This window comes from Ascaphus truei, chromosome 4 (genome assembly GCF_040206685.1).
Source record: "Ascaphus truei isolate aAscTru1 chromosome 4, aAscTru1.hap1, whole genome shotgun sequence".
NCBI lineage: Eukaryota > Metazoa > Chordata > Amphibia > Anura > Ascaphidae > Ascaphus > Ascaphus truei.
This window is the reverse complement of record NC_134486.1, coordinates 69,971,910-69,994,240: the sequence shown is the minus strand read 5'-3', so window position 1 is coordinate 69,994,240 and position 22,331 is coordinate 69,971,910. Positions and strand designations below refer to the sequence as shown.

The window sequence follows — 22,331 nt, the reverse complement described above, 5'->3', positions numbered from 1 at the left end:
TACACTACAATAATGTGCCAAATAACTATTATCCACATAGGGATAATACATTATTTGGCCATTATTAAACACATCAAATACCGTAGTAAAATAAAAAAAATTCTACTAACCTCATCAATAAGAAGGCCCCGTCGCCAGCATCATCCTTGGGGTCCGTTGCCAAAATAATAAATAGCCAATACATATCAATGACATTAACATACCAATGAACCCCTTAATCACCTTATCGGGTATTAACCTCAAAGGTAAATAAGGGGAGAAGCCATCCTGCAATGGCAACACCACTTATGCATAACATCCTCAATTAATTAAAAAGCAATTTCCTACACAAATCTCATGTAATCATTCAATCTAAAGCCTCAAATGCCACTTAAAACATTGCATTTACAGTTTATACATGTAGCATAACATGTAAGCTACATGTACACGCTGCAAATCAATGTTAACAATACAATAATCCAACTAAAATAGCATGACATCACAAGAAGTATGCTACGTCATCCAATAAAGTCACCATCAATGAATTAACAGACATGAATTACATCCCTAAACAATTAAAATACCATCCATACCAATTACACAATTAACTATAGCTATCGTTACAGAGAACAAGTTAGCATCATACAAAAAAGGACATCAAAAATTACAATATACTAAAGCAAGCCTCTCCATTACCTACAGTACAGCAGAGAAGCCCAAAAATTACATCTCTCTAATAATAAAATACATTTAGCACACATCTATGCATAGCAGCATAGCCTCAATCATTTACAATACAGTAATTCAAGCTTTTACAACACTATCATTTCTTACCCTGTATGTATATATCTCTCTAGACATACATACATACATACATACAGTGGCAAGAAATGATATGCATAAAAAAAAATAAACACATGGAAAAGCAAAAAAAACCACAGTTACGTTAAATACATTTCTTTAGTTCACTTACCATTACTTGACCCCACCAACTCCCGTTGATCAGCTTACTCACGAACCAATCCACGAACAGGAACCCATAAAATAATAAACATTAAAATAATAAAACACGACAATCCAGGGGTCTTCTAGTTGTAATCCATCTTCATCTGTATTCTTCTTTCTTCTACCTTCTTCCGGGGTCTTCTTCCCATCTGCTGCCACGCCCTGGTCTTCTTTCTTCAGTAGGAGGTCCTTCCTCCTCGGCGTCTGGCTTCAAAATGAGACGACATAGGCTTTTAAAGGCCTATGACGTCACATTTTCGTCATATGGTTCCCACGGCCCTGATTGGGCCGTGAAAACCATGTGTTTTGGCCGATGTAAAAAAAATGATGACGTCACTTAAAGGAAAAGAAAGCACAGCCAATCAGAATGGCTTTGCTTCAATTGCCTTTAAGATGACGTCATGAAAAGAAACATGGCCGCCCTCACATGGTACGGTAGCCAATCAGAGCGTGGGAAGTCTATCCCTATGGTAATGATGCAGCATTAATGTATTTTAATAATATTGTGCAGGAGCAGGGGGCCCCCTGAGCTGAACCGCATTGATTTGTGGCTCAGAGACCCCCTGCTTCCCGAGTTACAGGCCCCGGTTTGGGGCATCGGTTACAGTGTGGACGCCATGTTTGTTGCGGGCACATAGCGTATTGAACGCTATAAACATGGCGGCGACACTGCCCATCCGATCACACATACCGGGGTCTGTAACTCGGGAAGCAGGGGGTCCCTGGTCCACAAAGTGATGCGGTTCAGCTTGGGGGACCCCCTGCTCACTGTACAGTATTATTAAATAAATATTCATGCTGCTTCGCTATCATAGCAGATACCCTCTAAGGTAAGGAACGAGTCTTTATTGATATGTGTGTTTTATTCATAGTGTAGATGTGCAGAGGGTCTCCGGAGCTGAAGCGCTTTGGTTTCAGGTCCGGGGACCCCCTACTTCCCGAGATACAGGCCCTTTTAGGGGGTGCCGGTATTATTCTGCTTTGTTTACATTCTGCGGTCACGTGATCGGGACCTTAAATGCAGAGGGATACCGGCACCTCATAAAGGGGCCTGTATCTCGGGAATCAGGGGGGCCCCGGACCTGAAACCAATGTGGTTCAGCTCCGGAGACCCCCTGCACATGTACACTATGAATAAAAATGGTTTAAAAAATAATTTTTATTGTGCTGATGTTTGCGCGAGAGAGCAGAGGATCTCTCTCTGCTGCAAACACAACTCGGCAGGGGACAGCTTCTCGGCAGTTTCTCGCCAGGCAGTCGTCCCGCCACCGGTTACACGCCATTTCATCAAATGGTGGTGGCGCATTCATTCGCCAGGGATTCGCCCCTTACAGCATACAGCCAGTTTAACACGCCAAAAACATGCCTAATTGCTAAACTGCCTAATGCATTTTTCCGCTGCTTACTGCATGATACCCTTAATGTCAAGAGAAAGGTGATTTCCCATATGCTACTTTCTGTACTGATCAGTGTTTCTTTTCCTGCCGCCTTATACATTATTATATTTTATATAGGCTCCCCCAAATCTTGCAATAATGCTTGCCATCAATGCAGAATTGCAACATTACCAATCACGCAAACTCATTCCTGGTTACATTTAGTACCTGGAACTTAATCACACACAGGTTGAAGTTGCTCATAAAAGGCTCTTGAATTACCACAGAATTCTCGGTATCTGTAAATTCCAACTTGTAGTGCAGAGAGAATACATGGGTAATTCCCTGGCACTCATACCATTTAGATTACAAAAAAACACCTTATTATATACATTACAGTGGCTGACCCTCTTGTTTTTCTTTTCTGGGATGCAGGGGTTCTCTGGGGCTGAACCACAGGGATTTCAGCTCCAAGGATCCCCTGCTCCTCGAGTTACTTACATCGTACTGGGATGTAAGTTGCAGTGTGGCACAGCAAATGTCTGTTTAAAGGTCCGGTGCCCCGCGTCCAATAGGAAGCCACAATGTCATCCCTTGCTATTTCCTATTGGCCTGTGTGATGTAGGACCTTTAAACATGCAAGCGATATCGGCATCACCTTCTGATGTAAGTATCTCGGGGAGCCAGGGGAGCCCCCGAACTGAGATTAATAAGGTTCAGCTCTAGTGATAATCCGCGTTCCACCTAAGGTGATGGGGCTTTAAAAAAAGAAGAAAATGAAATTACCAAAGATAATAAAAGAAATACTAGTTATAAAAAGTTCCAAATAATGGATTGACAGCTACTATTTGTACATCCTTATATTAACTGTTCTGGAGCCTGGTTTGACCCAGCCTGTTCTGCAGGTACTGCACCGACACACTTTATTCGAGCAAATACCCAGTATGTACCTGGCAGATACCTGGAATGCGCCGCTCCTCACCTCTGACAAGCCCCGTTGCATTTGCCTTCCCAGCCTGGGTTCATGCCTGGCTGACGGGCGGCTGATTTGTTAAATGATAATGATTAGGATTTAATAGGCTGCAATGCTTCGCGTGTCTACCAGATGGCATAAATTCATGAATTGTAATGCAGTATATATATATACTGTGCAGTATTGCAGCCAGCGGGAATAAAATGCTTCAATCCCTGCCTGGAAAATAACCCAATGCACTCGGGCAGAAAACAGTCACAAACCTCAATACACCCGGGTATACCCGAATTCGTGGGACTAGCCGAGCTCGAATAAAGTGTGTCGCCAGTGTATTTGTTATTTTGACTTTAGTTACCCTGCTCCTCACCTACTCCTATTTTTGCTGCTTTGTCCCTTTTCCACTCTCTGTAAAGTCTTTGGCTCCTTTCTAGACATACAATGTCATCATACTCCAATGACCCTTGTGCTTTGAAACAAGTATGAATTAAACATTCTTTGCTTGCATGCTCACCTCACTGAACACCTGTTAAACTCTAATGTGGGAAGTGCGGCTCAGTAGGAATATGCCTGCCCAGTGTAAAGTGAAAGTGCTGGAGCTGAGGGACCCACAAACTTGCATTGTGTTGCTAGACTTTTACTGCTTCACCTGAAGCCTGGGCCACATTATTTATTTAAGTCAGAATTATAAGTCATCGTCAAATCAAATGAATATATACTAAATTAATTAATATATAATGCAGATCTTTAATATAAACCTATTAAGTTGACTCTTATAATACATTATTGTGTACATATTCCTGAATTGTAAGCTCCTTGGGGCAGGGACCTCCTCCCTATAGTCTCAGTTTGTTTTAAAATATATGTACTCTTTTGTCATACAATGTTATTGTCCTCACTCCCACTTTGTACTGCGCTGCAGAATGTGCTGGCGCCATACAAATACAAATATAATAATTGAAATTACATTGTTTAACCAGGCTTCTGCAAGTCACTTGCATCTTCCCCAAAAATCCTGACATTATCAGTGAGGGAGATACAAAGGTCCCTTTAAGATACAGGGGCAGCAGATAGGCAGATTGAAGCAGGCTCTAAAACTAGCCTGATTTTCACATGGCTGCAGTTACCAATAGGAATACATTATTGTTTTCCTCAATAACACTTATATTGTATTTGGTATATATTAGTGTATTGTGTAAAAGAGTATTACAAAGTTAATGCAGAGCACACATTAAGTACATTTTCCTGGCTTTACATGTTTCCCTTTTACTGAGAAATTCATGATATGGCCAAAAATATCACAAAGCTTGATTTTCTTTGCCTGTCTACTTGACTGTAACATACTGTATACAGTAGGCATATATACTGACTATACACACATACACTGACGTGTAGGAGTGCCATTTCTTGGGTTGCCACCCTGAGATGACTAACCAGGGAGGACTAACTCGGATCACTAACATATTTCACCTCCTCACATCCCATTTCCCCTTTGTGCTCCACCCCTCACCAACAGCCTTTTCCACATGTAACCCCATGCTATCCCCTTTTACAACCTCTGGCCTACCTCTGTATATATATATATAAATATAAATCTATAAATATCTGAAATTATAATTAATTTCTCCTTAAACATACTCCTTTTTGGCCTGGCTACAGGTCATTCGAACCAGCAATCCTGCCACCCTTGTACTAATGGCTCCAAGGCATCCTTCTAAGGCCTCATCCCCAGTGTTAGCTGCTGTGCGCGCTACGCCGGGCCCAGTAGCTGCCTGCACGCGCATGCAGAAATGGCGATGTGCGACATCATTTTGTAAAGACAAGGATTTTGGCTTTTTTCTTGTGGCCTTGGAGCCCTGGCCACATCACGACGGCGGTTCAGCCAATGCGGGTGAACCAGCCGTGTGACGTCATGGCCACGCCCCAGCCATGCCCCTCCCCTTCCCCATCCCTCCGTCGGATCTTCTGTTCTTCACTTGAAGCTGAACCGCAGACCACAGGTCGCGGCTGAAACGGGTGCACGTGCCGCCAGGCGCTCCGGCGCGCATGCAGCCATGACCACTGGGGCCGTAGCCTAATCCTTCCTTGCCAACAGCACTTGTTTTCGTGTTTCTTCACATTAACAACAATATTTTCTATTTTGTATGGCTAATTCATAATAAGTAATATTTGTGAAGAATTTCATTATGACAAGGTGTCCTGTTATCTGAGGTACCTTTTTAATGCACAATTTAGAAGTGTGAAATACTAGGCATTTTCCTTTTTTTTCAGCTGATGATGCTAAAGAAGCTATTAAACGTGGAGTAAGTGGTATCCTAGTTTCTAATCATGGTGCACGTCAGTTGGATGGAGTCCCAGCTACAGTGAGTACCACTAAGTAAAGTAAAACAGGAATACTACTGTATCAACATAGATGTGTTACATGTCATGAGCCAAATAATTTGTTATACAAACAAAAAAACCTGGATGATAGCGCTGTAATCTTATAGCTGTAAAAATGTATTTTTGCTTAAAGTCTACCAGTCATCTCCTGAATGATAGCAGGTAAACAAGTTATGAATGTATTAAACACATGGAATTGACTTGCTATGCATGTGACTGACCATTCATAAAATAACATAGTAACATTAGTTGAGGTAAAAAAAACAAAAAAAAACTTCAATCTGTTCAATGTTAAATTAGGTGAGATACCTACACGTTTCCTTGTTAATGGGGAACATATAATCTTTCCTAACTCCAGTAAATAGCTCACTGCCCTGGTTTCATTTATATTTTTGTCTGTTGATTACAATTATATGTCTTTCTTTTTAATAAGATATCAAACATGTTCTTAAACACATGTACTACGTACAGTAGTATAGTAGTTACAGGTAGCAAATTATACATCTTAACTTTACAAACTGTGAAAAAACCCTTTCCTTTGCTGCTGGTGAAATCTCTTTTCCTCTTATTATAATGGGTGACTGTGTTAATTGGAGTGGAAAGCTGCCTTGAGAGATCTTTGTGTTGACCTGTATATAAATGTTATTTTGTATCCATTGGCGGATTTGGATTGATCTGCACAGATTTTTTTAGTGTCTAATCCGCAGATTAATTTTGGTGAAATTCTGGGAAACGGATTTGGACTGGTTCGCCTATCTCTACTTACCTGTACTAGCGTCATGAATGTGAAACAAAGCTGTGGCTTCTTCAACATTTGCACAAACATGGTGCATATTTTACTTATGTCATGTGTACCGATAACCGGTATAAACTTCACCCAAAGTCCACATAACCAGTGGAATGCATGCAATACATACTGTATGTAGCCATGCATAATAATGACTGCATACATCTTCCCTGTTGGCAGTAAGTCCTGGTAAGTACAGGCCTGCCAACAGTAGTTATGGAGGTTTTCCCTCACACCCTGGTGTGGTGCCCTGTGTAAGGAAGGGAGTGGCTGTATGCTCTGAGTCCCTGGATAGTGACATCAGAGATGCGCCTGCCCCCTGAGGTATAAAGGGCACAACACTGTCAGTTAGTGTTGTTGCAAGGTTGGCAGAGAAGCATCTGGTAGAATGTATCTTCCTGCATAAGGGATTGGAGGAACACTTTTGTGACCCTAGTGCTGTAACTAGAGGTAGCAGAGTGACCAATCAAGTCTGTCTAAGCCACACTGTGTCCAGGGACCTGGCGCAGTGGTGATCTCCCTAGGAGAAAGGGAATCCCACTTCAATACGGGAGGGCGTACCTGGCAAAGGGACAGCACGGAAAGATGTGCGGCTAGAGCCGGCAGCTGCATAGGGCAGTCTGCTACATCCAAGTCTATAATAAAGATGCCTTGTTCAAAGAAACCCCCACTGTGTGAGTGTGAGATTACTCTGCAGTGGCGGTCACCACCGAGAAGGAGTTCCTCACCAGGACCATCTCCCTGCGGAAGCATAGATCCTGATGAGGTGGAGGCGCTGCACGTGAAGTAAGTTGGACTCATACCCACTACCTCAGCTACCTGTCCTGATGATATCCTCTTATAACACCAAGCGGGAGACTCAGGAGTCCTGTTACTTGCAGGTGCACCACCACACACGACCTTGTAATGGGGACCGGTTAGACTACACGGGCCAATGTGAGATTGGGTGGGTCAGACAAGGGGGGTCCAGCGGTTACATGTACATAAATAAATAAAACATGGTTGGCTTGTATGGCCTTTAGTTGTAAGGTCTGTACAATTGTATCTGTTAATTTGGCATATTAGCTTGTTCCTACAAACAAAGAAATGTAATATATGTAATTACTGTACCTAAATAAAATGTTGTTTTTATTTCCCCTGCGTTTACAGACTTGATTCAAACATTATTTAATTCATCTGTTTCCATGAACTTTAGGGAAATGTATTGTGTAAAGCCTTTATAAAACGTAAAGTAAGTTTTAGAAATTGCTTTCTCATGGTGTCTTCGGCCACTGTGCCGGGGATAGTAAGTCTGGCTACATCTGTAAAGGTTCCAAGTCAGAAAACGTTGATGGTGCTATCACTTTTACTTGGCAAATAACACACACACACACACACACACACATATTTGTAATTAGTGTTTATATTCCCTCTTTTTCAAATTGAACAATCCTACATTTTTATATTCGTTACTGAATTCTAATTAGATTGTTTACCCAGGCTTCAACAAGCCATTTGCCTCTTTCCTTCCAAACATCCTGACTTTATTAGTGAGTGAAATGTAAAGAGCCCTTCAAGATACAGGGACAACAGCTAGGCAGACTGGGGCATGCACTAAAATTACCCTGCTGTTCACATTGCTGGAGCTACTAACAGGAATAAGTTATTGTTTCCACCCAAGACTGTCCATCCCCTTTATTAACCTGGTGTCTGTGCCCTTTTCCTAGTTCTATGAAGTCCTACCACCACACTGTTTAGTGACATTAGTAAAGATGCAGACTCTACTCTGTTCTCAGGTGACTTACTGTTAATCAAGGTCAAGTTTCTTAATGTGGGAGAAATTACAGTATTACACACTGGCATGTTTTTTTTAACTACTGTACATCAACTCCAAACAGTTATGTCTTCAAAATAAAATGAACTAATTTAGCAATGCAATATAGAGAATCAGTTAAAAGGTATACCCTATAAATAAAAAAAAAGGGTGTGTGCCGAGCACACACGTACGAAGTGAAACGTCTTTGCATTGTGTCAGTCTCTAAAGTCTTTTATGCATGCAAAATGATAAAAATAAAAATATAATTTATGTGACAAAATGCTAAGCAGTGTCACTTAGAACATGCATGTGTGTGTGTGTGTAACTTAACTAAGTGTGGTGAAACCTATCCAAAGCTTCATTTTGCAAAGCCAGTATAACCAACCTCACACTGATGAGACCCATTAAGATCGAAACAGCTGTCTATGGGTAGATTTACTGCTATGCATCTTAACCCAGGTTGTGCTCAAAAGCTGCACAATGCAGCAAACATACACTTTAGTGGACCATGTTATATGGTTTTGAAGCAAAAGGTGGCACTGTGTGCTCATTTGCATGTCACTTCCCAGAATCCCTTGCTGCAGTGGAAGCACTGTATGCTGGGTGATAATGGTGAAAGGCAGGGCTGCAAACCTGTCTAAGACATGCAAATGAGCACACAGTAATATTTCCATTTGCTATCTGCTTTATTGTAGAGGGTCTCTCTCTCTCATCCTCTCTCTCTCATCCTCTCACAACCCCCTCCCTTCATCCTCTCTCATCCTCCCTCCCTGTCACACACACACACCCTCACCTCTCTCCAACCATGCATTTCGTGCTCTCTTTGGCCCCACCCCCAGGCTCCTACTACCTCCTCCTGATTGGCTGCTGCTGTGTAATGCAGCCAATCAGGATGGAGAAGCTGCCCAGCCCCCTGGCAGCAGTAGCCCTGCTCTCTCCCTTCTCATGATCGCAGAGGAGAGCGAGAGTCTGAGGTCTGTGCAGAGAACTTGTGCCCCCCTTCTGCTGCCCCAGTCTGCACATGTGCAGTATGCTACTTACAGCCGTGGCCCCTTTTATTCTCCAACATCACCGCATTTTTCCGGGATTTTTTTTTGAATGCCACGCACTTCACTGCGTTCATGCCGCATTCTGACCGCATTCATACCGCATTCATGTTGCATTCACAGCCGCTGTTGATGCGCGGTTGATGTGCTTATTGATAATGGTTCGGATTTAATTGGTTGCAATTCTTCGCGTATCCGCCAGATGGCAGATATTCATGAATTGTAATGCGCATGCGCTTCAGTAATGTGTCGACTTGCAGGTGTTTCGTTTAAAAAAGATACCACAGTGGTCTATTGTAAATTGGCCTTGGGACTGAAGGAAGAGGTTACAATAATGTACAGTATCAATTTAGGCTTTTCATATTAAAGAAAGACAAGCACCAGTTTCTGTTCTGGTTATTGTCCAGAGTCCCGCCATGAGTGCACAACTGCAGCCCGTGTTCCAAAAACCCGACAGAACGTACGATTATTTAATATGGGCCACGATTAATGCAACAGATGATAATATACACTGGCGACACACTTTATTCGAGCTCGGCTAGTCCCACGAATTCGGGTATACTCGGGTGTATTGAGGTTTGTGACTGTTTTCTGCCCGAGTGCATTAAGGTATTTTCCAGGCAGGGATTGAAGCATTTTATTCCCGCTGGCTGCAATACTGCACAGTATATATATATATACTGCATTACAATTCATGAATTTATGCCATCTGGTAGACACGCGAAGCATTGCAGCCTATTAAATCCTAATCATTATCATTTAACAGATCAGCCGCCCGTCAGCCAAGCATGAACCCAGGCTGGGAAGGCAAACGCAACGGGGCTTGTCAGAGGTGAGGAGCGGCGCATTCCAGGTATCTGCCAGGTACATACTGGGTATTTGCTCGAATAAAGTGTGTCGGTGCAGTACAGTACGTTTCATAGGAAGTAACAACTCAACCCATTTTCACCCTATGAGATTTTCCAATTAGCTACCAACTGCTAAGAAGTTTCACTTAAAAAAAAATTATACTAGACAAATGCAAATAATACTCCTGATTAGATCTTGTGTGATCTTTTGGTGTTTCCTATTTACAGTATGGGACAGCCCCCCTTCTTCACATTCAGTTTTATATTTAGCATAAGGATGGGATTATACTATTCCTAAAGAAGAAGCAAGTGGCTGTCCTTTTTCCTAATCCTCTTTGTCAAATTCTTTGCTTGCTGTTGCATCAGATATAAGATGTTTATTCAGCCTGTTACTACGTTTGAGTGTTACCAGAGAGGCATATGCCATTTATATCCTGAAGGAGTTTTAATTCCAAAAATGGGAATACAATGAATGTCATAAACTAAAAATGTGATTCCGCCCATGTAAAACGTGCATTGTTTAACTCTCCAACACCTATTTCACTCCTCAAAATTACAAGCAGATATGTATGAGCCAAAATAGGTTAATGTACATTAACGTACTATATTGAAGCTACAGGTAGAGGTGTGTATGAAGATTCCATGCTAAGATTGCCTTAATACATAAACCGCAATAAAAAGAACTTAAATCTTTTTTGTGCACAAAGCAAATGAAAATCACACAATTTACATGACAATTCTAATACATCTGTGTGCAACACTGTGTGTGATTAACTGTGTCTGAGTTGGACAGTGAAACAGAACACTATCTACACACATTCTCCATTTCGAAACAGAGAGTGTTGACCTAATAACAATATCAACTTTCCCTCTTACTGGTCGCTTTTGGCTTATTTATTTCACCTGGTTGTAACATATGTGTTAAAGGAGTAGTTCTTCCTACCTCTTTTTATCCCTTGTTTTTCACAGGGTAGGAACCCTGAGTCTAATGCTACTATTTCTGCTCTAGGGACGCCTCGGTTTCTGAGATACCCATTAAATTACCTGGTTTAAATCTCCTTCATGTAAAACAAACTGGCTGCCAAATCTCAGGCCAATAGGAAGCTATAACATCATCAGTTGTGGCTTCCTATTGGATGGACATTTAAATTCACTTTACAAACCATGAATTAATACCTGATAGCCTCACCAGTGAGAATCTCGGGAATCAGGGGGTCCCTAGACCTGAAAATAGTGCGGTTTAGCTCTGGACGAACTCTTGGTTTCATTCCTGTAAAAAAAAAAAAACATAAGTTAGTCACGGTGGATTTCTCCTTTTAACTAAAGATATTTAATACTGCTTAACGAATAGAGATGTGCAAAATTGTGAATTGTGTATAATTTAATCTTGGTTTTGCACCCAAAAATATGTAAGCATTTTTTCATTTTGGCAAAATTCACATTTCTCCTGAAGTCTAGCTTTTGCGAGAGGGACGGAGAGAGATACATAGGAAATAAGCTAGTATGTAAATAAGTGAATTTAAATATGGAATATGCTTAGTTCGCAAGTATCTTAGGTGTTTTCATGGGTATCTCTCTATGTATTCGATAAGCATTTCGGGAGATATACACCTCAATGGATACTCTGATAAATAGAACTCACCTCAGTCCTCTGCCAGACTGGAACACAGACAGGTTGCTGTGATAGAGTGATCCAGCTGCCACCCCAAGAGGCCCATAAAGGTGCCATACATGTATTGGCTTCATTGTGTAAGATATACAGATGTAGCAGGCATTATTGAACCCGTTATTGGGCGTTAACACACTAATTTGCGTGTTGCAGTCAGCAAATTGCAGCTCCATTGCAAATCACCCTAAAATGTAAATTACCCGGTTAAACCTGCGACTGCAGTAATGCTAAATTGCACGATAATGGATGCAATAGCGTCTGCTACAGCTGTATAATTAATATCAACATTTTGTTAACTTAGGGTAGCTTTGCACCTTTTTTTTTTTTTTTTTTAAATATTTGATTATTTATCTTTTCTGTGCATTTGTCTAATGTATCTGCATTTCTTCCAATTTGCATAGATTGATGTGCTGCAAGAAATAGTTGAAGCAGTAGAAGGGAAAGTAGAAGTATATTTAGATGGAGGAGTAAGAAAAGGAACTGATGTCCTAAAAGCCTTGGCTCTTGGTGCCAAAGCAGTGTTTATAGGACGACCTGTTCTTTGGGGCTTGGCATCCCAGGTACTATAAATACATATGTTTTAAGCAGCATATTGCTCAATGTAATATTTAATGGGATTCATTCATGTATTGTCTCTTAACTACTAGGGAGAAGAAGGAGTGAAAGACATTCTTCATATATTGATGGAAGAATTTAGATTGGCGATGTCTCTCACAGGTGAGCAGCCCCATTTATTATGCACACTGGCAGATTTCTCTTTAGACCTCAAATACATTTATATAAGGACATTTTCTGTTTTCCCCCATAGACAGAGGCCCCGCTCTCTTTCCCACTGATTGCTGGGGGAGAGTGTGGGGCCTCTGTAAAGGTCTGTTACTGTAGTGCCGACGAGTATTCTAAAACTAATCTGGGGCAATCACCAACAAGACCAGGTACATGCTGGGTACATGCTGAAAACATGCTGGGTACATGCTGCAACATTTCTGCAGACAGACTAATGGCCCATCGGATTAACAGCGGGGGTCCCTGACAGTCCCATTTAAACTGAAAGGGACTGCCAGGGACCCCTGCTGTGTTAATCCGATGGGCCATTACTCTCTGCAGAAATGTCACTGAAATGTACCCAGCATATACCCAGCATGTACCTGGATCTTGTTGGTGATAGCCCCAGATTTTCCAAGGCAAGTTTAAGGCAAGTGTTAGAATACTTGTCGGCGCACCTGTACCTTCTCCTTCACGCCGACCTCTTTCTGTAGCATCGCAGCATCAAATGATGTGGCAACGTCACATGGTGACGCGTTGCCGTGACAACACTATGTCACATGGTATCACATTATCATGGAAACGCAACACCATGTGACATTGTGGCATCATTTGACACCACGACGCTGCAGGGGGCGGCCGCCCGGGTGGGAAAAAGTTAACTCCCTATGGGCGGCAACATTTTCAATCTGCCACTGATCGTGTATAAACAAATGAAATTCAGAGTTTTATACAGATGTAGCAGACATTATTACCCTTGTTCATGCAAATTAACAGACAAAAGAATGCTCAAAATAACACCTGTGTTATCTCCTTAACCATTGCTTTCAATAGCACTACTGTTAATTAACCCGTGAGCGTTAACGCAACGCATCGCATTAATGGGTGCAATGATGTCCGCTGCATCTGTAATATAGGCTGCACCTATACTACATACTGTAAACTGCTTAGTGTTTGATTGTGTCCCAATTTAGTTTATCTCCAAGGCCTAAATTTGCTACAGGTAGATACATGGAAAACAAATTGCCTTATCAGTATCTAATGCCAATTTTTTCTTTATGGAGATTTTAAATAAAGCCATATCGCCTAAAGCAAAGATAATGGAATTTTTACTGAGTTAATATTTCTGATATAGTTGTAACTCTGTGTGCGTGATTAGTGGCTAATTACTTTTTGACAATGAATACATTGTTTTAACAACCTATACCTGGCAACATCCGGCTCATGCCAGGCAATATATCATTAGGCAACCTAGAATTGGTGATCAAAGTCATTTTTTATTTATTTTTTACATTTTAAATATATTAACTATTTAGTAGCACAAGTTAGCCATGAAAAGTACCAAGAAAAGGGTTGATCAGTCATACAACTACATTACGTGCTCCTTTTCATACTGAAGAGGCTACTGTAGTAAGACATTGCATGACAATTCCTCAATAACCCTTATGACAAACGAAAATGTAACCCTCACCTCGCTTTCCTTGGTGGACAATGGTTAACAACTCACCCTGCAGCACCCCATAAAATCAGGCACCCCCATATCACTTCACACCCATGCAAATTTAACAACCCCCCATCTACAGGGATAACTTACTGCCCTACTAGCAAACATGGCAAATAAAGCTTTAGGCCATTATACAGTCATAAATTAAACATAGGAAAACATTATTAAAACATACTTTTCAATATACAGAAAGTGGTCATTAACCACTTTCGTGGCAGTAAGGCTACTTAGGCTGCCCTAAAGGAAGTCTAGGTATCCTTATTTGCCCTCAATGGGTTCATTGTAAAAAAAAAAAAAAAAAAAAAAAAAAAGACCACATCCCATCCACAATGAGGTTCTACAAGGTCTTCAGTGTCAATGACCCCCTGGAACGAATCAAATTAGATAATGCAAGGCACCAATATCAACCATAACAACAATAACATTTCCTTTATTGTATAAACATAATCTAGTAGGAAAAAAATACAATAAAAGCAATGCGAAAAATAAAACCAGTGTATTCAAATGATGGATTCTCTAGGTTCTGATGGCCCACAGCAATCTGGAGTCATTGATTCCTTTTGATTATCTAATTGGGAAATTTTCTTTTTTTGCATAAATCCCTTGAGTGCCAATGAGGTTACCTAGGATCTCCTTGACAGTGGTAATAACCACTTTATGTACATTTTTTAAATGTTTTATTTATGTTTGCAGAATAGCTATTTAACAGGGTCATTAGTCATTGCAATACACGTGACCCTTGTTAGGGACAGTGGAGGTGGGTGGTTAGGTCCCCCTGGAGGAGTTGGGTGTAACCCCTTGTTTGCCAACAATTACTAGTCTCTATGGTATGTAAGGCGGTACAGGGATAGGTATAGTAGTGGTAGGGTGTTTCTGTACTGTTCTAACTCATTTGATGCCTGAAGATCTTCCCTTCTATGCATTAGAAGCCTATCAGGTATCAAAGGTATTAAAATATGCGTCTGCCATAGAATAATGTAATGATTTGTATTAGAAATTATTATAGTGTCTATCATAATTCTCCTGAATAATTCTTACTAAATATGGCTTTAACTCAAAATAAAGAAATACATATTATCACCAATTTACCAGAACTTACCATGTATAGTAATGTGTTATTGCGCCATGCAATAATCCTAAAGAAACAAAAAAGAAAAACTTCTGCATTACAGATAAACATCAAAATGTCCTTAAAAACTAGAACCTTCCATTACAGTCCCACCCGGAGATTTCCTTATGGAACCGGCTGCCATGAGAATGTTCAATGGCATGAAAAAACGAAAACTAAAAACCCAGTCATATATATACGGTGGCTGCGAGTATCCAAACCGCAGCCAAAAATTCCAATATCCCGTGTCTAACCCTGGTGCAGCATATCATGTCCGTACCGTTCAATATACAATAATCCATATTAATACTGTAATTACTTGTATGCCCAGACATACAAAAATGTACACATGTGAAAATATAACTAAGATATATACCAAGACATCATATTGTAACCTCAAATGCAGATAATCTCTTATTAATAAATATACAATGATGAATAGAAGGGAAGAGACGGAGCACTGACCAAGGCAAAGATCACAAGGTGGCCCCATAACAAAATATTTATTGAAGTCTCATGGATATACAAAATGTGCACACTAACATGTTGTGCATATTTTGTCTGTCCATGAGACTCCAATAAATATTTTTTACGGAGCCACCTTGTGATCTTTTCCTTGGTCAGTGCTCCGTCTTTTCACTTCTATTGCCTGGAACCTACATCACAGACTGCATACCGGGGATTGGCAGGGATTCATGAAGGACAGCAGGCACACACTAAGAAGGATAAACTAACGTATTGGCATTGGACTTTCCTTCATGTTACTAACCCATTATATTGCCTTGAAAGTACTTTCTCTTAGTGCCTAGGCCATCATTGTGAGTACTGCTAAACGTCTCACTAGGGGAATGACCTTATGAAATTTCTATGTTATGTTATTGCCTCAGATGCCTACCTAAAACCCCTTTGAAAGCCATCCCATTGGCAATTAATGTGCTGCATTATTGTGCTTAGGAGGATCTGACCAGCTGAGCACCATTTTTCGGGACTTTACAATGATGAATAGCAATAACGGCTCCAAAGGAAAAAAAAGATATATGCCTATGCTTAGTTCATACAGTATCATTTGATAGCACAAATCTTTGTTAGAAGAACAATCATAATAAATGTACTGTACAGAAAAACAAATATATGACCTAATATCAGTTGGTTAAATACATTTTAAGAAAAGACACTATGGGGCCTATTCACTAAACCTCAATAAATTCAGTGCATTGCCGATCGACTTTGCATTGTTTTATCGCGCTTTAAAACGTGTGTCAAAACGGTATTCACTAAGAAAAACAGCAATTTTTAAAAGTTAGGTAAAAAAAATGCAAGATCAAACGACTTGGTTTTTTTTCTTTTAAGTGTTTTCGCGTTATAAGCGTGTTTAAACTGCAGCCTGGAAGAGCTGCCCGGAGACGCTGCGTCTCCATGCACGGCTCTTACAGGTGATCATGCAGTTAAATATTCATTTTAATACAAGTGTGCGGGACCAGCGGTCTCCGGAGCTGAACCACATTAATTTCAGCCTCGGGGACACCCTGCTTCCCAAGTTACAGGCCCTGGTATGAGGTGCCAGTATCCCCGCCAATTTTAAATCCTCTGTGTCACGTTACCGGGGGATTTAAATACTGCAGGAGATAACGGTACCCCATAATAGGGCCTGTGACTCAGGAAGTAGGGTGTCCCCGAGGCTGAAATTAATGCGTTCAGCTCAGGAGACCCCCTGCTCCTGCACACTAATATTAAAGAAATAATAAAAAATTAAACTTCATTACCATAGCGGCTAGCTGCTAAGGTATTGAAACTGCTTTAATGTCATTTTTACTAATAGTATACGGGAGCAGGGGGTCTCCTGAGCTGAACCACCTTAATTTCAGCTTCGGGTACACCCTACTTCCTGAGTTACAGGCCCCGGTATGGGGTGCCGGTATCTCCTGCAGTTTTTAAATCCCCGGTCACGTGACCCAGAGGATTTTAACATGGCGGGGATACTAGCACCTGATACCGGGGCCTGTAACTTGGGAAGCAGGGGGTGAAATTAAATCCTCTACTTTTGCTTATACCATGTAAAGACCAACATCTCCTCCTATACACTATACCCCAGCCTTGACAAAGCCGTACAGCGAAACATACGTTGGCATTGACGCACTGCAGTCAGTGAGAGCGGTCACAGAGACTGCCTGTCCGTTCTCACCACCTAAAGACTACGTTTACTTTTCACCCTCCCTCCTTGTATGGAGTGCAGACGCTGTTTGACTTAGCTCCCTCCAAGAAGTGCAGACGTGTTATCAGGTGCTGTAGTTAATCATTAATTGCCCTAAGGACTCCACAGAGCAATCTATTGTTTTCCTGGAGCAACAGAGGCTCTGTAGTGTGGAATTCTGTGCAGCTCATCTAGACTTGTTATATCCCTTGTGCTTTAGTGCAAAACTGCAATCAACTGCTCTAATTGCATAAATAGGATAGAGCTATTGGCACTTCCAGCACTATGGTTATGACTGATTCATTGTATAACTACAGACTGTGACTTATGTGACATTGTATCAGACATTTTTGGTTTAGCCTGTTACTATTTTCAGAAGCAGTAAATCCAGGAATTCATTTACCTATTTCTGCATGTGACCACAGATTAGTGATTACCCAGGTTACTTTAACTGTTTACACTTTTGTTAGGTGTGGTTATGTATCCACACTGTATATGCATTTACATAGTTACTGCATATAGACTCTGAAATAGTTAGCAGTTCAGTATGTTGCTGTAACTCAGTTATTCCTTTTAGGACTCCATATACTCACCTTGAGTCCTAGTTACTTACCTGATCCCTGAGTGATAACCTACACCCACCGACATACAATAAGTGGGATCACTACACCTGGTATCCACTCACCGTTCTATTTTAATTCGCTCATTTGTCATAGTGATGCCTCCCTGCTAGGCATACCTTATTATTGACTATATTTTATCTGAAATTTGAATTAAAGGTTTTTTAATCAATCTTTACATTTATACCTACATACATAGATGTCCTCCATCTGGTCTTTACTATTTCCAGCCATTGTGAGTGCTCTCATTATAGAGGTCCTTTTTTCTCCCTGTTTGTTTGTCACTATGAATATGAAGATAACACCTGCATTTAGGGTGCAACCCATAACAACTTATTTGCAACATTCTGATATTACTATAGCAGCCTAAAAGCATCAGATGAACAGAATCTTTGACATTAGCATTATTCAAATGGTGATATAGCAGTCTAATGGAATGTTACAAGTACTGTACTCCAACAATAACTTGTACATTTTTTCCACAGGTTGCTGTACTGTGAATTCAATAGAAAAGACCCTTGTTCGTGAACATCGTACTTTTACTTCTAAAATGTAGCAAACAGTTTAATGGGTAATCATGTTTTAAATGCTACCCCTGCTGTTTGTGAATTATGTTTGTTCATATTTGTGACCACTGTACCAAGTAACACCTGTAGTGGTATGATGTACAAAAATAAAGCCTTCATCTAGTTTTGTAGGTGCACCATGGACTATACATTCTTTATTGTTCCACACTGCATTTTTATATGATGTGAGCTTTAGTTCCAACCAAACTGTAGTTATGCATAGAGATTTTTTTTACTGCTATAAAACCATCACAGTAGAATTATTACCACTTGGAAGGCTTAAACGTACACAGTGAAAATGAAATCCTCTACTTTTGCTTATACCATGTAAAGACCAACATCTCCTCCTATACACTATACCTAAATTGGTAATGTATATTTGTATAAAATATTTCCATACAATATATTGCAGATGAGTCAAGCTTAAGTAATTCATCGTGTCATGCTAGTTCTTCACTACATACTGTATACAGTAGGGCTTCCTGTATGTTTTCCTACTCTGGAAATACTGAAGACATTATTTATGACCTCTATAAAGATGCTTCTCAACAGACTCACAAACATTAATCAGGAACCTGAGGTGTTTTAAACAATGCTGGAGTGTACCGTATCTAGGGAACAGATACAAATTTCACTCAAAAGTTAACTATTACTTTAAAAGGAATTCAATGTGCAACAATTTGTCTCCACGGTTTTGGTTTAAAACATTTTTTAACACAAGCATCTCAAATGAATGTACATATGTGCTGTCAGTAAAGGTTATATATATCGTATGTGTTCACCTGGATTCCCATGAAGGTTGAGCTCAGTCCCCAATGGAGCACTTCCTTAAGAAAGCATAGGGTAATGAAGAGTTTAGCCAGTGGGGAAGGAAGATCAGCAACGGTTTGCTGCATTTTCTCCAGAGAGATAGAAGAGATGATGCATACAAGAGGAACAATGAGTTTTTTATCTGTCTCCTACTCTCCATCCACCAAAATTATCTGCAGAAAGTACTGATGCAGCGGCCGTTATTCGAACACATCACGGCGACGATTTTGAGTTCTCTGCTGTCCCCCACGCAGCATGAACGCGGCCAATCGCCCCAGGCACCCGCGCTTATCGCGGAAGTTTTGTTTGAATTTCATGGATTCTGTTTCTTCGATTGCAATAAAATTGATGAATTGTAATGTGTACAGTACTGTGCGACTGTGCTACTGCGTCAATTTCATTTTTTTTAAAGCCAGAACACTAAAATGTGTTTTTCTGCACTCGCCGCGCTCGCATCTTAGTGCGGGAAGGCTGGAATTCATGCCGCGGTTTCAAATCGGGATTCCGATGTACATGGCACGTGAAGTGTTCGAATAACGGCCGCTGCATCAGTATCAGCCTTGATGTCCTTTGAACCAGGTCGATAATAAATTATGATGTTTAACCTCATGAAGAAAAAGGTCAATCTCACCTGTTGTGTGCCAAGCCTTCTTGCCCCCTTGATGTATTTCACATTTTTATAATGCAACAGTTTAGTGATGAGAATTGTGGTGCCCTCCAAAAGTTCCATTCACCTAATGCCAATTTTGATTGCCAGAAGTTCTCTGTTCCAATATCGTAACTCTTCTCTGCCTGGGGATTTTTTTTTTGAGAAGAAGGTGCATGGGTGTTACCTGTCGTGGAATTTGCATGCGTTCCACTGAGTCGGGGGGATCAGTCTGGGGAAGCCGAGGATGCAATGCAGGTGTAAAACATATTTTCGTATACTGTCACCCCCGGATACGAAGGTCCATGCAGATGCAAAGGGTGATCAATTTTTCAAGATCCTTAGGAGCCTCCCGGCTCACTAACTCATCCTTGAGCTGTTTGTTCAGCTCCTTGACAGCTGGCAGCAAGAAAAGCTTCATTATTCCATCCTGTCTCAGCTGCGAGGGTGCATAATTAATTTACATACTGGCCCACCATCTTGATCCTAGGCATATACGAAGCAGTGATGGCAGACAAGGTATGCCCTTGAGCATTGAAGACATTGTTTAATGCCTAAACAAACAGCAGGGAGTCGTTTACCAAATGGGAGCCTTTCCCCCAGATACAGGAGGCCCTTGTTATGAGAGATATAATGTACATCTCTCTGGTGCGATAGGATGATGAACATCGATGACATACTGGTTCAGGAAGCCCCAGAATGCAGCTTTATTCTCTCCATAATCCTGTGGAGCCAGAATGCGGGGTCCAAGGGTCGGAGATGTAGAGATCTTAGGCGGAGCTACCAGAAGCGGTAATGAGGCAGGGATCCCCTGTAGAGAATCGAGGCAAATAGAGATGTCCTGCAAAGATGTGGTAATCATTGCCAATTGCTGGTCCTGAAGAAACAGATGTTACTCGTTGTCTCCAAGTATGTGGCCTTGAGCAAAAATGGCCTTCTCTATCTCAGTGAGGTCCATGGCCTTAGCAAAATGTAACAGTGCTCATCTCTAACCGGGAGGCGAAGCCAAAGGGCAAAGGCAAGATATTGGCATTTACCACAGGCCTAGGGACTGAGTCCTGATCACGCAGATTATCCGGGTCACAGGCTGAGGTCAGTATAGGGTGCAGCAGCGTAATCGGGTCATGGTTCCAAGGTCAGGGCAGAGTGCACCAGGTTAGTCAGTCACGTTTCCAAGGTGAGGGCAGGAGAGTCCAAGTCCAGGTAGAGGTTCAGTGAAGGCAAAACATAAAGTAAGAAACCAGACTGGGTGCAAGAGCACAAGAATCAGACACCTTGCTCAGGCACTGGCAAGAAGTAAATGGTTGCTATTTAAATGCCAGGAACAGGTGCAGGCGATTACATCTTCCATCTTGGTTGCGGGCAGAAAGAAGCCACTTCGACTATCATGGCTGAGGATGAAATGACTTCAAATGTCATCTTGATAGAGACAAAAAGCTCAGTGATGTGTTAGTGTAGAAGAGGGACGGGGCATGATGGAGAGGCCTTTGCGGGAGATTTATACTTGCCTATTAGCAATAATCAATCAATTGCCAATCTGGATGCTAACATCCCCAGTCCACTAGGGGTTTAGTAAAAATTGCCTACTGTATGTCGGAGTGTAACTAAAATCTTGACAATAAAAAAATCCAAGTAGGTTTTTTCTCAGTTTAGAACTTTTCTCACTGCACTAAAAGCACAGGATAACAGGATGAAAAGACAGTTACAAAGAAATATATGAAAGCAATCAAATGTATACACTATTCACTACATGATTCCCATATTATTCATGCGCATAGGCCATATACCCTAATCATTATTAATATTCTCCATGGTTATTAGAGGTTAGTCCTCTGAAAACTGTATTTTTCCTGTTCCAAAATAATTGGTCTGTCATTCTACCCTGTCTCCTCATTATCAGGCCCAAACAAAATATAATACTCATCTCGACCTTGGCTCACTAACCTCCCATCTGTGTACACAAATGCTAAAGTTATAGTCGGAGGGTCAGCTCTAGAGGGTCAAGCATTAATTTTATTTTACAGTATTTTCTATCTCTACTCCCTCTACTTAAGTAAGGTCAAAGAAGGTTGAACAGCATATGGTGAAGTAGACAGAGTAGTAGCATAAATATATCAATGTAAAATACTACATTATGTGCTCAGTTAAGTCTTCTATCCACACCCTCCTTCTCAGCAGAGTCCCCACACTAGAAGTAGCAATAACACATATCCTTACTTTGGCATGGATGGCTACTTTGTCTAAGCCACTTTGTGTGATGCCAGTAA

At 41.0% G+C, this 22,331-nt stretch overlaps 1 protein-coding gene across 2 annotated transcripts in view; it reads left to right on the top strand.

Annotated features, from left to right (window-relative positions):
• The window catches only part of HAO1 (hydroxyacid oxidase 1), a 40,350-nt gene extending 21,605 nt beyond the window's left edge, over positions 1 to 18,745 (top strand). For both annotated transcript variants that reach the window (XM_075596017.1, XM_075596016.1), the window contains exons 5-8: positions 5,602 to 5,693; positions 12,259 to 12,417; positions 12,505 to 12,574; positions 18,528 to 18,745. In XM_075596017.1, coding sequence (XP_075452132.1) covers positions 5,602 to 5,693; positions 12,259 to 12,417; positions 12,505 to 12,574; positions 18,528 to 18,598 — 392 coding nt within the window. In that variant the 3' untranslated portion in view covers positions 18,599 to 18,745. The remainder of the gene's footprint in view (positions 1 to 5,601; positions 5,694 to 12,258; positions 12,418 to 12,504; positions 12,575 to 18,527) is intronic.
• Positions 18,746 to 22,331: the final 3,586 nt, after the last annotated feature.